The sequence below is a fragment of the Cryptomeria japonica genome, chromosome 1 (assembly GCF_030272615.1).
Source record: "Cryptomeria japonica chromosome 1, Sugi_1.0, whole genome shotgun sequence".
Lineage (NCBI taxonomy): Eukaryota > Viridiplantae > Streptophyta > Pinopsida > Cupressales > Cupressaceae > Cryptomeria > Cryptomeria japonica.
Window position 1 is genome coordinate 208,224,732 of NC_081405.1, and position 18,414 is coordinate 208,243,145.

Below are 18,414 nucleotides of genomic sequence, written 5' to 3' on the forward strand. Positions count from 1 at the left end.
GAAACTCAAAACCCACCTAGAGAAAATTTCAAGAAAAGACCACTATGGGCCACCAAAACTGTAGAAGAAGCTCAGAAGTATGCTGCCCCTTCAGGGACTTTCAGAGAAAGCAAAAGGCCTAACAAACTGACCAACTATGTCATTCTCCTGAATAATCTCTCAAGAGCAGAACCTACTAATGTATCCGATGCCATGTCTGAAGAATACCAATCCATTATGAAAAATGATGTTTGGGAAATCTGTTGTCACCTCCAAATGGCTCTTTAAAATCAAGCACGCTGCAGATGGCAGCATTGAGAAAAATTAGGCTATATTTGTAGCTAGAGGGTTTTCTCAAAAGGAAGGAATTGATTATGAGGAAATATTTGCACCTGTAGCCAGATACACTTCAGTAAGAGCAGTCTTAGCCATTGCAGCATCAAAGGGATGGAAAGTTCATTAGATGGATGTTAAGACAACATTCCTTAATGGTGAGACCTCAGAAGAGGTATACCTAGAGCAACCTGAAGGGTTTGAGATTCATGATGCAGAGTCACATGTGTGTAGACTCAATAAAGCTTTCTATGGGCTTAAACAGGCTCCCAGGGCCTGGTATGAAAGAATTGATACCTATCTCTCAAAATTAGGCTTCTCCAAGAATGATGCAGATCCTAATCTCTACTATAAGCAAAACAAAGGTGATATGCTAATATTAATTTTATATGTTGATGATTTGTTAATCACAGGAAAAGATCACCTTATAGATCAATGTAAGAAAGACCTTGCTCAAGAATTTGATATGAAGGACTTGGGACTCCTTCATTACTTCCTAGGGTTGGAAGTATGGCAGAATACTGATGGCATTATACTAAACCAGGGTAAATATACCTTGGACATTTTGAAGAGATTTGGAATGCTAAACTGCAAACCCATGACCTCACCAATGGAAACAAACCTTCATAAACTTAAGGAAGCAGCAACAGAATCACAACCATCAGATCCTACTCTATATAGGCAAATGATTGGGTCTCTGATGTATCTTGTAAATACAAGACCAGATATATGTTATGCAGTTAATGCCTTGAGTCAATTTATGTGTGAGCCTAAGGAGATCCACCTGATTGCAGTAAAACACATTATGAGATACTTACAAGGTACTCTAAACCTTGGTCTCAAATATGAGAAAGTTGATCTAGACCTACACGGATTTATAGACTCAGATTGGGCTGGAAGTGTGACTGAAAGGAAAAGCACTTCAGGGTGTTGCTTCAGTTTAGGCTCAGCCATGATATCCTGGATCAACAGAAAGCAGTCTTTTGTGGCTCAGAGTTCCACCGAAGCCGAATACATTGCAGCTTCCATGGCTGCCTGAGAGGCAGTATGGCTTAGGAAGTTGCTTGTGGGATTGTTTGGAGAGCCTATGAAACCTACTATCATACATTGTGACAATCAAAGCTGCATAAAGCTTTCAGTAAATCCAGTGTTCCATGACAGATCCAAGCATATTGAGATTCCATACCACTATGTGCGAGATATGGTAGACAGGAATGTGATCCAATTAGAATATGTTTGTACAAGAGATCAGACTGCAGATATTCTGACCAAACCTCTTTCCAGAGTGAAGGTTGATCACTTCAGAAAAGGTTTAGGTATGATAGAAAGGTAATTTGCTTTGTAATCTGTATTTACATATCAATAAGATGTTTAATTTGTAAACTTCTTTGTCATGATAGGACATTTTGGATTTTATCCCTTGGGTTCATATCTAAGAGGTGACGATCTCTCAAGATAATGAACACTTGTATGTAGACATTATAAGGTGACGATCTTATGATGTCCAAACCAGTTATCCTGTTGGATCTTTGGTATGTCATGGATGTGCTATGATTGTGTTGTGGTAAAACATTTGTATAAGATGTTAGTGCACATACCACAACTTGGATAAGATGAGAATTTAATCATCCTCATATGTTTATCCTTAAGTATTGCATGTTTAGGCAATACTGATATCACATGCTTAGGTGATATCCTATCATCACAAAATTGATGTGATGAACATTTGTATCACGTGTTTAGGTGATATTTCATGTCATGTGATTAGGTGATATGATTTTCTAAAGAGTCAGATTGTGTAAAGAATACTAACCATCATTTGAATTGTGATGCTTGATATATTGTTTTTCATTTATCTTACCTAGCTAAGAGGGAGTGTTAATGCATGATAGCTTCGGTAAGATAAATGATTGAATGAGAGATAAATGAAGTCTCTCATTCAATCATTTATCCTATCGATAAACTATGATGAAAAACTTCAAGCTATTGTTCCTTCATTTGATAGATCATTCTTCATTTGTATATGTTCAATCTACTTGTAAAGTTCGATCAATGCTTAACTATTGATAATCATCGATTGCAAATCTCATAGCACAGAATACCGACTGATATCGGTTTACATTATAACGTATTGACTCCGATTAATATCGGTTATCATATTAACTGTGATCACCGATTATTATCGGGCTAACCAATGTACTCCGATTAATATCGGTTGATATATTAAACCGTGAACATTGATGGTTATCGAGATTAACTAATACATACTGATTAATATTGGTTGTCTTGCATATAATAGACACGCCAATTAAGTATCGGGTGGTTAGTTAAGTATACACCGATTGGTAAATGCTACAATAAGCCAAAGGGTGTGATCAAGTAATGTCTTGATCGATCATGTCTAAAAGACATGACCGGTCAAGGCATTGCTTGATCCTCCTTGCTTACATATAAATATCAATCAGCATTTGTGAGAAGGACATTGAAATCAATAAATGCTCCTCTCACCTGCAATATAAAAGAAGATAATCAGATTTATCATATTTAATATATAATACAAAGTTAAAAGAAAAGATAACCTTGAATATAACTTGCATCTTGAATTGAGAATTGAATATCATTTACAAATTTTACACCAATAACCCTAGTTCTTACATTCAATTCATATCATTTCAATAATCACCCTCAACTCAACCAAGGAGTACTTAATTCACCTTGTGCTCCCTTTCCTAATAAGTTTGAGGTTAAGCCTATTGAGTTTATTCTCCTTCCAAATGTGGTGTTGTGAAATAGGTTTAATTCCTAGTTTGCATGCAGAAACTAGTGAATCCTATTTTACACTTTTACACTAGTAGGAAATGTAGTCTAGTTTGCATGCAGAAACTAGTGAATCCTATTTAACACTTTTACACTAGTAGGAAATGTAGTCAAATCTTGTAGTTGCACCTACCTTGTGCATGCATGCACATTGTGGAAACATAAAGAAAGCAGCTGAATTGTTTGATGGAATGCCTTGAGATATGTCATCTCATGCTTGCCATGATTGCAAAACGTGTACAAAATGGATATGTTGAAAAGACTAGAGAAACTTTCAAGCAAATTCGATTGGTAGGCACAAAGCCAAGCTCCACAACTTCTTCCAACATCATCTTGCCCAATCACACCAATGTGGGAGTTTTTGAATAGGAAAATGCTCAAAATTAGTTAAATTGGCATTAGAAACTTTCAAGCAAATGCATTTTGGCAGGCATAAAGCCAAATTCAACAACCTTTGCCATTATTCTCCCTACTATGCATATGCAAGTTGGAGAAATTGACATGGCAAATGAAGGCAATAGGGTGTTTCCAGATTCAAGGCACTTAATGATTGTGGAACAAAAGAAAAAGAATTATTTATCTATCACTAGAGTGAAAGTTAGCAATTGTGTTTGGTTTGCTGTTGTTAATAACCTTCAAATACGTTTTGATTGCTACGTTAAATTCAAAGTCAGCGTTGTTCTCACAGATGTAGGCTTGCACAACAAATGAGGCGACCTCCATCAATGCATGACTAAAGGGAATTTTTTGTCAGATGTTGTAGTTGCAACTACCTTGCTAGACATGCATGCAAAATGTAAAAACAAAGCACCTAAATCGTTTGACAGAATTCCCCAAAGAGATGTCATCTCACAACACTCGATGGTTACAAATATGCACAAAAATGGATTATTGAAATGGCTTTGGAAATTCCAAACAAATGCATTTATCAACTTTTAATGTATGATAAAAATGAGAACTATGGTAAAAGTTCCTTATCTATTTAGAACAAGTAAGAATGTCATTAGCCACTCAAAATGATGTTAGAGAAGGCATAGAAAAAAAGGTTATATGAGTAATGTCTCAAAAGAACAAAAGCAAGAGCCAAAATATGATATTCCACATGGAGCTGTAAGGAAACTCCTTTTTGGATGTGTGAAAGCTATCGATGACAATTATATAAGAAATATTGATAAATGGATTATTATATTGAGGCAATAGATATTACTAAGTGAGGTCTTGTGACAAGGATGGCTTCTTCTAAAGTAATAATCTACAAAAAATTAAGATGCAAAAAGTCTTCTAGTATAATAATATGTTTAAATCCTCTATGAAGTTTCAAATCTGGTTATATGGCTACAAGTGGTGTCATTGCAAAAGCATTTAAGGATAAAGATAAAATCCCAATGGTGGGTCTTTCAATTTCTCAATGCAATCAACAGGTTATGCTCCTCCAAGCCCTCATCTTAAGGCTAAAAGGAAACACTTCGTGTTCATATTAGGTGTGGATGATCCTATGTCAAAGTATACTCATGATGAAGGGTTAGACTTAATCGGTATTTAAGATTATTGGAAGCTTGCTAGAACTTTCAAAGTTTCATTTGCATTTCATTGCTATGATAGTTAAGGGTGTTCATGTTCAAATTCATATCCTTGAGATCCAATCTAGGGATGTTTTGGATGTGAATTTTTCTCTTATATCATTTTCCTGATGAAACACAAGCAGCCATCAAGATTGAATGTTGGTGTTAAAGGGATAAGTGTTGGTGAACAAATGATGTTGGAATCATTGCCAACGATTGAAGGTTGTTTAGAAAGTTGCTCCAATCACAACATTGATTAGTGTTATAGTAACAATAACATTCACTGAGGTCCACCAAAGAGAAAATGGTTCTCAGTAGATGTAGTTGGAGTACATATCCTCAAAATTCATTATTATGGAGAATGTAACTCATGGGTTGCAAGAAGACACATTACTACTTTGACAAAACTAGTATCTTGTTCTCTGTTTAATATTATAGGCTTCAAATTGCCTTTATGTAAAAGTGATTTATATCACTTACAATAACGAAAGATTAGAAAATAAGCCTTTTGTCTAGAAAAGATCGGGTAAATCTAACCAAAATAAAGCTTATTTTCAAATTATTGCATTTCAAAAAGGTAGTTACCAGGTGGTTAGAAAGTAGTTATAGGTAGTTATCAAGAAGTGGTCTATAAATACAAGGCTATTTCAAATGTAAAGGGGAACTCTAACAAAGGGTTACTCTGGAAAAAATTTCAAAGAAACTTTTTCCTTACACTATGTATAAGTGGGTTTTTGGAATTGTATAATTTCAAAAAGATAATGAAGAATGTATTTTGGTTCATACATTCTATATGTATTCCTATGTTATTATTGTTGATTTCTCATATGTATAATTAGTAATGCCTTTATATATATGTGCACACAATTGGTAATCTATACAATTGATGTGATGAAAGTTTGAAACACAATCATTTCCTAGTGTCTTGATTTGAACACGTCAAAGTAAATTATCTCCTCGTATGTTAAGGTTTGTTATCTCTCTTTCATTGTTGTTGCATATCTAAAACATCTTTGGTGATAAACCCCCCTTTTGTGATTGTCATCAGTCATGAAATCTTATTTGGTATTCGTATGTCTTCCTATAGGATTTTTTTCCTATAGTTTTGTCCTTCCTTCTTTTTGTACTTTCAGGATAAAGTACACAAAAAGCCTAAAAACTCCTACCATACAAGGGGGTTGCCACCCTGAAACATAGAGGAAGATCGTTATTCCATGTTGAGACATGGACCAGCTAGGACTCGAACCTAGGACCTTCCATACGCTGCTGGAGTGCTCTACCACTGAGCTACTGGCCCCTCTTGGACCAGTCCATCGTCGGTCCGGGTGTGGCTCATTTTCAACACCAACACCCCCCCTTAAGCCACACCTCTCGTGTGCTTGGGGCTCCTAGCCTGGACCTTGCTCTGATACCATGTTGAGACATGGACCAGCTAGGACTCAAACCTAGGACCTTCCATACGCTGCTGGAGTGCTCTACCACTGAGCTACTGGCCCCTCTTGGACCAGTCCATCGTCGGTCCGGGTGTAGCTTATTTTCAACACCAACATTCCATAGGGATCTCTCATACTGTTGGGACATTTGTCACTTTCCACTAGATGAGTCATACTACATTTAAAAGAGAGAAATTTGTTTACTCCCATTTTGTTGAAGGACCCTCCTAGCGCCTAGGCTTTACATGAGAGAGAAGGTAAAGTGACCTATGATTGTACACTAGGTTCTCTTATTTCTTTGACCCTAATTGATTCCTCTTTAGTAAATGAATAAAACCAAAAGTATTCCAATTCCTTTCATAAGATGAGAAGCTGGCTACTTGTGAGAGCAATCTTATTAAAAATGATTGCAATTCAGGTGTCTCACCTCCATGGTTCCACCACCACTCTAAAGGGTCTTTCTTTGCATACATATCATATAATGCTTCCATGGAAAAAAGTCACCATGACCACATGAAAACTTATTCCATTGAGTCCTCATAATTGAAGCATCCACACCTCGGCCATAAATCTTTTTATTGCAATATAAAATCCCTTCATTACCTCCCTGTCCTCATATGGAACTCCCTTATTGGTCACTTGTATATCATACCATTTAGGATTTAAGGCATAGGCAGCACAAACTATACTTGCCTCAACCAAGCTGCCAATATGGTATTTTAATGTCAAGGTTGATACCATCCTTTGAAGTTTAAGTATGAGGACAATTCATTGTCCAATATTCTTCTTACTCATTTACTTGTATCAGTATTTCCCAATAACTATCAACAACAAAACCAAGAGTCAGAAACTAGCAAGGTCTGTAATTTAAGATAGTTTTTCTCATCTTCAAATAGAATAAACAAAAAGGCATCTTGCAATAGCATAGTTTGAAACCAAGTAAAGGAAGCATCAATTTGTAGATCATTTTTTTTTTTGGCATCAACTAAATTTGAAAAGAGCTGATTGAGTTGGCCCAACCTTTGCACAATTTCATGGATATCTCTTGGAATCAAAGCACAAAAGTGACCTTTCCATATATTAAGATGAGGATTAAATGCATGACACTTATCTATGATGTTAAATGCTATGTTCTTTTCTAAAATGATTTTATATCTTTTTGGTCTACTTTTGAGGTTCTCACATTCTGTAAGTGATCTGATCAAAGAGTTTCTAGAGATATCACAAAATTCTTCTCTCATTTCGTTGGATAACTCAAGATCCATGGGGTGGTCACCATAAAAACCAATGCTTGCGTCATGACCCCATTTTAGAAGACCAGTTGGGCCCACACGGTGTTTAATAACACCTTCTTGTTGTGTTTTTTTCCCTTTCATTTCAAATAAATTCTTGCCTATTGCTGGTCTGGCTGACTTGCTTGGTTTAGGCAGGTATCCAATCTATTTTTGGTTTTCTTGTCAGGACTGACCTGTGGTCAGTTATTCTCTTATTATTGGCTCTTTTTGTCTTTTTAAAGGAATCGCTTTTTTGGGTCTGCATGCTGGAGTTTGTGAAATGCCTTGAGCACGTTTGGTCTGCTGGGATGCCCATCTCAGAGGCCTTGCAAGGTAGGACGCAAAACCGACCCCTGTGTGCAATCTTTCTAAGCATCCAGTCAATTCGCTGATGTCTATCTCTTAGATGAATGCATAGTTATATCTCTATATCTGCTCGTAGTTTGGCAGCAGAAATTAGTGGTGTGTGTCCAGACTCCAGATAGCTGCAACAGTCTGGTTACTTGTCCTATCAGGAAAGAAGGTGCATGCCGAGGTTAGGTAAGTATCTATACATTGTGTAGATACAGAATATGCTTGAGCTTTCAGACCTGAGAAGTGTGAAGGACAATTTATGATGTGTTTATATCTGCAATCACTGAGTATTCTGTCAATGGTATGAATGTATTCCTTGTTTCCTTTTCTGTATTACTTTATGTGGCCGTAGTTGAGGTCTGACCTGCACATGAATTTCTGAATCTGAGTAATACATTTGATGTTCTATTAAAGAATATCTATACAGAGTGATTGGTTAATTGAGATTGTCACTGAATTTACATTTTCTGAGAATTCCTATCTTCCTGGCACTATATTTTTATAAACTGGGTTTGCATTTGCATGAGAAAGGATATTTCAGCTTGTTCTAGTAATCTCATTTGTTGAATTCTCATATTCAAAATACTACTCTTCAAAATGGTCACCATGTGTTTCAGAAGCAAAACCATCCTTTCCACTAGCTAAAATATGGACGTACTCACCTCCATCAAATTTAGAATTTATACTGAACACAGAGAGATTTGTCTATTGGGCTGTCAATATCTGTATGAATATTGAATTGAATGGGAAATTTTGATTCACTTTCCTTGCTACCATCATCCTTGCATTTTGCGAACAGGCTTGTGAGATTATAAATCATCATCAAATCTATCAAATATGCTTCCTGCAATATTAATGCACTCCCCTTTTATCACTTGTTTGGGACCAGCACTAGATTCAATAACTAAAAAATTTGGTGAATTGTTGACCTCTTTATTGCTATTGCATTGCAAACCAAAAATGTCAACCTTCAAGAATATGAAAGCTTAGGTTGCCAACTCTAGGCCAAGAAGAATCAACCTCACCATATTTGTTACTATCAAGCTCAATATTTTCATTGCCTGATCTGCCATAAACACCTTCATCATCTTCCCAGCCAACATATTGTTTTGTTTGACCAATATTAATGCCTTTAGAAGCCATTTCAAGGTAATCTAAAATATATATTGATTCCTATTCATTTACTACATCAGCTGAGCGATGTGAATTTTGAATCTGGTTTCTTTTGATGTCCCTCAGTTTGGACTTTTGTTGCTCTCTACGAATGAAAGTGGGATTTAGAGGTTTATCATCAAACGTTCATTGTGTGCTATTGATCTAATTTCTGGGAGCATATTATTCAGCTTCATATGGAGCATTTGACCCAACATGTCTATCATTGTATCAATCTTCTTTTCAAAGTTATCTGAAAGAACCATTCCCAAAAGATTTTTTCTCTATTTGCCATACCCAACTGTTTTGCCACTTATATGGAATGAGCTTTTCTTCTACATCATAGGATTAACCTCTCTTTCATAGGTTGGCAAGATCCAACTCTAATACCATTTGTAATGGTCTTGTTGGAAAATTTAATATATATCAAGCCCCAAGCACACGATTGTGACAATTTCCACTCAAGCTATAAATAAACAATTAATATTTAGTACACTAGTTACTGGCAGCAACTCTAACAGTCTAACAAATGAAACTTTCATGCAATCTTTAGGTGAGATTGCCCTAGATCTGAATCATCATCCTCTAATTCAGTAATGAACTTCAGATGGATTCCATCCTCAGACCCTAAAGGGTTTCGTCCTTAGGTCAGATTGAACCACAGTTCCATGCTCCAAAGGAGTAATAATTAGATAATGAAAGATGTATTCTATTCATACGTTCTTCCTTCTCCTTGCTTGGTCTTCCTCACACACCTTTTTCCTTGAATGGACATAACTTTTCACATGCCCCTTGACTTTTATTTTTAATTTTAGTTTATTATTAGCTTACCCTCTTAAAAAAAATTGAGTGCTTTTAGGAGGGGGAAGTACATTCTCTATAAAAGGGCCGCTGAAGAGTTTATGTGCATATTTGTCAGAATTAAAGTCTGCTCAATTTTCGATCAAATCAATAAAAAATCAAATGTTCATAACTTTATATAAAAAGAATGTTGGGGTAGAGGTGAGGATGATTAGTCTTTCCATTTTCAAAAAATACATTTGGGCTTCTATGCTATGGGCCTTGGAATATGCAAAACTCCAAGGGTTTTCACTGTAGGATGATAATCTATAATGGATCTTCATTTTATCCATTTGTTACAAAAAAATTAACTAACTTTTTGAGTCTTACTTGTCCTTTTGATTTCTTATATTCTAGTCAGATATCTCTCCATATTTTATCCATCGACATCAAAATAGCATCATCCTATCAAATTTGTGCCGGGAAATCGTGCAATCATTTCATAAATAAGCTGTATCATAAAGTAGTTTGAGATATATTTTTGGATTCTTTCTTGCTCCAAAAGAGTCCACTATTTGCATAGATTTTCTCATATGCAACTTATATTGCTTATGCCCAAACTCCAAAACAAGTAGCTGCATTTTACCATACACTCTTTTGTTTCTATCATCTCATTTTTGTGACAAGAAACATCAGACAGAATTAATGTTTCACATCTGAAATTTACACCCGAAAATATGCACAATCGCACATATCTTTCCAAGTTTTCTCATAATGTTCAGATTCTTAAGAGATAATCGAAAACAGACTTTATGTACCTTTGAAATAAGGCAGAATTGAACTGAACTGGACCTATTTAAGTTGATAAAACCATCATTTGGTTTACAACATTGAAGATTAATTGAGCATCCTTTATATTTCTGATGGCAGAAAAAATCTTAGACTATTACACTTTCACAATTCAGTTTTTTTTCACAATATAAATTCCAATTCCATAAAACCTGTAAAAAATGGCCATTGGAGATAAAAACAGAAGATTGAGATAATAATACCATCACTTCATATTTTCCTTAGATCCTATGTCTTTTAACTGCTACGTCTATTATGAGATGAAGTCAATTGGTTCTAGGACTTCTATCCTATGTTTTCTCACATTCTACTGTTCCAGTTATATATATACTCCAAGCATAGTGACTATGAATGAACAAATACCTGCATCAATTTATGTCTTTATGTGTTCATGCAACCATGCAACTAACTTGCAAGATATGTCGTGAATAAGTGAGATAAGTTGTTGGACCCATAGCATTAATAATAAAGGGTTATCATAGCTTTGCTACTTGATTGATTGTTTAGCGATACATCCTCCTCGATGGAGTATCATTTGGAAGTTGGTAAATAGCTATGAGTGGGGTGCATTGTTTTTATGCTTGCACATGCTAATTGTTTTTCATAATATGTATGCACATTGACAATGAAAGCATTTAAAAAATGTAAATTTGTTTACCAATTCTTGTTAGATCCCTTTTTCCTGACTTTGGAAAATGTTTATTATACTTTAGTTCAGCTAATCAATGATATTGCTTTTGTTTCTGTTATGAATGAAAAATAAATGACGAAGTTATTTTGTTTGCAATAATTTATGAAATCTGTTAATATGGTTAAGATGTAGCTAACTGATTTTTCAAATAACCAAGTGGATGCAGGAACCGCAGCACCCTCAGGAAGGAAGGAGAGTATCATCAAGGAGAGGATCGCAGACTTTGGAAAAGAACAATTGTCATTGAGCCTTGAGCTGGGGAAGTAAGATGTATTCCTTTGAGCGTTGCCACCTTGGTTGGGTAGTCTTTGTACCATCCTTCTTGGTGGTGTCAACAGTTGAAATTATAGCTAGCTCGGATTATGTTTCAAATTAAAATGTTGCATAAATGCAATTCAAATTTGGTGTATAACTTGTGCGATTAAATTACTATTGGGCTGGGCCCAAAATCACACCATGTAACTTGTGATTAAGTTAAATGTAAGGGAGACTCATAATGTAACTTGTAATTGAGTCCAGCCCCAAATGAAACGTGTGATATGCAATTATTTATATAACCTGTAATCAAATTATTGGGTTGGGCCCAATTGGAAAATGTAACTTGATTTGGGTGCCAAACTTGTCAAAAGGAAAATAATATAAAGAAGTCGGCCTAATGAGGCTAGGCCGACCTATGTAAGAGGATTGCGTCTTGTATATGGCAATTAGAGACGTACATTCAATCAATCATTCCTAGCAATCAAATATTCTGCCCTAGCAAATATCCTCTCTGCTCTTCTTCAGCAAATTGGTCTTCACAAAATCAACGAATTGCTTCATAACAGCTGGGTGAATTTGTATGCCAGACTAGGCTGTAGATCTCCTTCACATATGTGCTAAATATTGTGCATGTCAAGCTCCATTCCAGTTCGGATCTGTGCATCTTCAGGTAGCAGACTTATTGGCAGATTTGTTGGGTGATATCAAGCTGTGACAATCATCTACCTTACAGCCGAAACCCTGCCTGTGCATCTTCAGATTAGGGTCTGCACATAAAGGAATTCATATTAACAAAGCACTGCCCTAGATTGGGAGTCTTATCAGATAAGTGATCTGATCCTTATTGTAATTGTAATTTGCTCATACTAAAGGGTTTTGATCTGGATCTTTGATGCTGGGTTTTTCCTCCAAGAGGGAGGTTTTCCCAGGGTATATTATGTTTTGCGTCTCTTGTGTGTTTACATTTAAGTTAATTTCATAGTTTACTTAAATCTGATCACTAAAACTAACATCAGCCTGTGTTACCCTATCACCTCATGTGTCTTTTGAGCGGTTAAGTATCTTTGTGTTTATCATGTTTCCTTTTCATTGAGTTTTCTTGGTTTAGCTACACACACGCACACATATATATACATACATACATCCATGCATATATATATATATATTAATTATTATTTGGATGCATTTGATGGTGGGGGTAATGCCTTGGTGGCGGATTCCATTTCTTATGACCACCAACAGCATGTTGGAGGGGGTCCAGGTCTATGTGGTTTATGTTCTTGGTAATGTGGGATGCTACCACCTTGCCTTACTGTATCAGGTTCTTGGCTCGAAGCCTTTTCTTAGGCAGCGACTATAGATAGTGAGGGTGATGAATAGTCGGGGGATTGGTTGTCATTTGGTTACACATTTCTTTTCTGAAAGCATTCTTTCTGGGATTTCATTGGAAAGGGATGGTTGGATATAAGTCGAAGCTCTGTTAGCCGATAGCAAAGGTTACTCTGTATGAGAAGGACGAAGGAGTTTGCAGAAGACTCCAAAGTGTTTGTTTCCTTCTTTCAAGTTGCATCATGTTGAGCATACAGCTCGTATCTGAGCTGATACAAGGAAGTTTTCAGCTGCTTTGTCAAACCGATTCTAATTGATCAGGCATAAGTCTTAAACTCTTCGATAATAGCATAATGTTTCTTGTGTCATTCTTATTTGATGCGATTATGGAAAAAATATGTTTATGTCGTTTCCTATGTATATGACAGTGAGATCCTTTGAATCTTATTGCTTGTTAATGTTTGATTAAGGGAGAATGAATGAATATGTAGATTTGTACTTGTAAATGCTGCATTAATTTTCTGATCATAGTTTGTATGTGTGAGTGGAATCTGGAGATTCTGTTCGGCGTACCAAATCATAGTGCTGATTCTGAACGATCTGGAAGTAGCAATGCCACAAGTGCTTGAGCATGCATATTATGTGTCATTCTGTTTAAGTTTTGTTTGATATCGGTCATGAATCGATGGTCTGTGTTCTTTAATTAATGTTATGATATCAGAATTGATATAAGGAAGTAATGCCAAGGGTCAATTTGTGTTTCCCTTGTCCTTGTGATCTAGCTGACTTGTTAAATGTTCAATATCAATTTGGTCTGTACTGGTAACTGCAACAAGATGTATTAATAATACCAGACCCATTGTGTTGGTAGTTGTTGTTGTTGTCTGTTCTTTTATGAATGGTTAATTGAGACTATATTTGGTCAGTAAGACCCTGTGTAATGTTGTGATTGAGAATACTTCCTTTCATTATGCCGAGCAAGGGTGGTGAACATTGACTGCACTCTATTGTGCTTTGTTACGAAAACTTGGCCAAGGTGGCACTGCAGTTAGCATGTGACCGTCAATTCACAAGAGTCAAATACACCACTAGCTAGAGTGTCATTGCTAGTTAGGGGGTACCCATAGTGTATGACCGGTTAGTCAGTGTGGATTCTAAACTCAAGGCTTAGAGGACTTAATGGCATTGTTCTATCCTTAGTCTGCTACCTTCGTGAAGGGTCGGGCCCTTCCAGTAGGAAGAGGCATGGGGAACTTATGTCCGTGGTTGGGCAGAAAAGCCCTTAATGAAGCTCTCCCTCTCCATGTTTTTCACGTGTATTCATTTGTAGTAGCAAAAGTTTGTTATTTTGTAATCTCTTAACTCTTCTCTTTCTTTCTATAGTAATTAAAAAGAATATTAAATACCTTTCTGCTGAAATGATTAGTTAATTGGTAGTTAAGTAGGTTAGTAAATGTTTCTTTTTCAGTTGAACTTGATTATTAGTTGCAAAACTTTCAGTAGAAATTTATTGAGTTGTTGTATTATTTCTGTTAAAGTATTTTGAATGTTACAATTCTCATGTGTGAAATATCAATTCAAGTCTAATGTTACATATTAAGCTTCTATAATGTCTATGATAAATGCTTTATCAATGTTATGATATATATATATATTTGAAATCTCTCCATATTTTTTAAAATTTCCTTATTTTTTATAGCCGTCCCCTGTCAAGCCCTAAAAATGGCCCAAAAGTACCCTCATACCTTCATACCCTCACAGTTAAAATAACTATATGAGCATAGGTCATAAATAGGTGCGATAAGTTGTTGGATCCTTAGCATTAGTAATAAAGGGTTGTCATTAGTTCAGCTACTTGATTGATTGTTTAGCATCCCATCCTCCTCAATGGAGTATCATTTTGAAAGTTGGTAAATAGCTTTGAGTGGGGTGCATTGTTTTTATGTTTGACCAAAATAATTTCAGGCACATGCTAAATTGTGTTTATCCATCACTTTTAGACTACAGATGTAATTGCAACACCCCATGTGAAGAGAACCCATGCCTATTTAATATTTTCCTTTCTCAAGTTATTCATCACTTGCAACTTACATGTATGGGTGCAGAAAGAAACTTTGTACCGGCAGATGGCAAAAGCTAGATAGGGTGACAAGCATGATTCAAATAGCATCTGTGAACAGGCTTTGGGTTAGCAAGAATGGATCAAATATAAACAGGTAACCAAGAATCCCAGCCAGTTAGTGTTTCAATATATACCTCTATGAAATTTCTCGTATAAAATTCTAGTTAAATAACCAATATCCATCTTTCCTCCACCCTATAGGGAATGTAAAGAGCACTTCCAAAATATCCTCTCTAAAATTCGTTTCCTATTAAAAAAAAGTTTACTTCTAAGTAACTTGGGATTTTTTATCTTGTATACTATTTTGAGGACTTCATAATACTAATAGCTGATAGGCAACCTCAACATATTACTATACCTCTTAGATATTTTCCTCGAGATTCACAAAACCTACCTACTAAAGCTTAGGTACAATCGGTGAAAATTATTCAGTCTTCAATATGCTAAAAGCTTACGCACGTAAAAGGAAACTTCTTCCACTTCCTACTTCCTGCTCAGAAATTCTCTGCAAATGCAGTTTAACCATAGAGCTTCCAACATGTAAAATAATGTAAAACCAGAGAATGTCTCAAGCACAACCCACGTTAACCAGGTTGACTGTTTTAATGGGGATGCAACATATGAATGTAAAGAATGTGACACCAATATCAATCCATTTAACTCAAATCAACAAAATATCAAGAAACACATTTTTCATTTCTTAGTCAAGTACTCTTAAAAACACTTCTTATTTAAACCATTTCAGCCGATTTAAATTGGACATGTAGTCATGAAAATCACATGACAAAAGCAACGACAACAAATTTTCTAGTTGGCAACTTTTGTAGAAAATATTTTTCGTACCAATTGATTATAAAGGTAGTTATATTACCTTCCTTTTCATGCTTGCAGATATCAGAAATAACTTCAGCCTTACATATAAACTCTTCACCTGTAGGCAGGACAATAGTGACTCTTTCTTCTTTTTCAAGATTCTGCAAGCATAAGAGAGTAATCAGCACTCATATAGTTATTTTAACTGTGAATTCTTGACATCATTATAAAATTCAAAGCTAACATCTTCAGAATATCATATTACAATAGCTGAAATTCTATGTCATTATGTAGACAGAAAGCAGGCTACAATTGCGCTTGTTACAAAGTTGTTCCTATGAGCAAAAAGATCCTATAACGGTGTCTTTAAAATGCATGGAGAGATATCAGAAAGATCACATATTTCTCATATCATAATATCTGCTTTGCTAACTTATAGACTGTTAAAATAATATTAATATCTTCTATAATGGTCATCTTCTATTTTTAGTGGTCATCTTCTATTTTAAGTTGTCGACTTATTTATCTTGTTAAGTTAGCTTTTTAGTTAATTAGCTTTTAGGCTTTATTTAGCTTTTAAGCTTAATTTAGCTTTCACGCTTAATTTAGCGTTTAGCTCTTTAATCTTTTACTTTAATTTTATGTTCTAATTATAGAACATCGTCTTGTAACCTCTATATATACGTGTGTATATCTTTCAATGTAATCATCCGATCATTGAATCATTCATTCAATTTATTTTTCATGGTATCAAAGCGGGTCGATGGGATTCTTTAAAGTTTGGCGAATTTTTTAATAAGAATTCATGGCCTTCTTTCTGGAATATTTTCTAGATTTTTTTTATTGTTTTTTAATTAAAAAAAAACGATTTTGCTTTTATGAAGGCTTTTTTAGGGTTTCGAGGGTTTTTGGTTCGTGGGCGAATTTCTTTGTGCTGGGCATCAGTCCATGTTTGTTTTAGGGTTCTACAGATTTTCGGGCCTGCAACATTCAAAAAACACCTGCTCTTAGAGAGTACAAAGATCCCACCAAGAGCTGAAGACCTTTAAGCTTATGGTTTCGCCATTTTTTCTAAGCCATCAAAAGTTTAATAGTCTAGGAAAAGCAAACAGACTATTAATGATAATGTCAGGTTTCCAACTGCCTAGAGCTAGAGTTTTAAACATGAAAATTAAAACCTAATAGAAATATACAAATATAATTGAGTATCCAGTAATCAAAATGAGATATGCCCTCAACCTTTGCTTGCTGATGTGCCCCGACCACGACCCATGCTCCTTCGACCTCTGCTCGAGCCACCTCTGCAACTCTGCTCTGGTTTTGGCTCTGCTTCTGCAGCATTTGTAAGCAAGAATCCATTCAGCCTTGCAAATTGGAAAAGAACCTCCTCTTTTCCTTGAGCCTCTGGGTCGTCTCCTAAGAATCTCCACTTGAGGTAGCTCAGTCCTGCACTAGCAAACGCTCTGTGCCTATCCAATTCTTTACCCTTCAGGTCCAGTAGGAATGGGTAGTAATTGATAAGTTCACCATGGGCATTAAAGAGAATTCGGTCGCTTGGTCTGGGTGCACCAGAGTCATGGAGGGCCTTATTCAATACTTCTTGAAATTCTTGAAGAATTTCCATTGGAAAGAGTTCCCTGGTGAGATTCCAAACCAACTGCTTGGGTAGCTTCTGGTCCAGCAAAGACGCCACGAATTTGGAGGAGATACTGGTGTTATCTCTTGGGTATTCATCCCTACTCAAATGAGCGCTACCCAGAATCAATTTGACTGTGAGTAGAACTGGAGGGTCCGCATGGATAAGGAGACGTTTGAGTCTCAAATCTAATATCCTTCTGAAAGAAACCTAGCGAGTAGAGGCACTTAGTGAGATAGGAGTGTCTGCACCGAAGCAAGAGATAGGCCTAGGGTAGACACTCATAATGAAACCAAACGGGGGCTCAGAAGACATGGTAGCCGAGACAGAGGATAGGCGAGAAGGGAAACCAGAGATGAAAACCAGAGGTTGCCGGAAGAAAATAAGGAAGTGAAAAGAGGACGCTTCTATAAGAAGACGGGCGCACGACTCGACAAGCAATAATGGGGATTAGAGGCCAATAAAGGCTCACGCGAAGGTGCTGAAGATTAAATGCCCAAATCAAGCCAAATCTAGTCAAGTGCAGAGGGAAAGATTAACTTGCGAACAGCTCATGCAAAGGACTAAGTGGTGGCGCTCGCCAGCTGGAGGTTCGTGACTCCCATTTTTGTGTAGACGGCTAGGCTAAACCAGGCCCACCTTGTGCCCCAAGTTTAACTGAACGCTTTATTTGAAAAGGAAAGTAGCCGTTGGGGTCAACCACCAAAAGGAGGGCGGGTAAAAAATGTTTAAATTTGATTTTTGCAAACCGCCAATTTGCTGGCAAGCAGCATCTCGAACCTTGTCTGAGCAAGTCTTGTTAGCTTGCCCATTCTAGATTAACAATTAGGCTAAAAGCACTGAGACCACCAGTGAACAAAAGTGCCTTGAGCTGCTGTTTTTGATAAGGCATCCGCCACTTCATTTGCTTCTCTGTAGATATGTTTTGCCTCAAAGTGTTCAAGACTGTTCAAGTTTTCTAGGATTCTTTCCAATAAAGCTTGAAGCCTCCAGTTGGGGGTTTTCTTCTTCCTTATAGCATTAATTGCTATC

The 18,414-nt window shown here is 36.3% G+C and overlaps 1 protein-coding gene across 1 annotated transcript in view; it reads right to left on the minus strand.

The window, feature by feature from the left end:
• Positions 1-18,414, minus strand: part of LOC131044440 (uncharacterized) — a 71,802-nt gene that overhangs the window by 18,228 nt on the left and 35,160 nt on the right. The window contains exon 2 of the mRNA XM_057977763.2: positions 15,805-15,907. Coding sequence (XP_057833746.2) covers positions 15,805-15,907 — 103 coding nt within the window. The remainder of the gene's footprint in view (positions 1-15,804; positions 15,908-18,414) is intronic.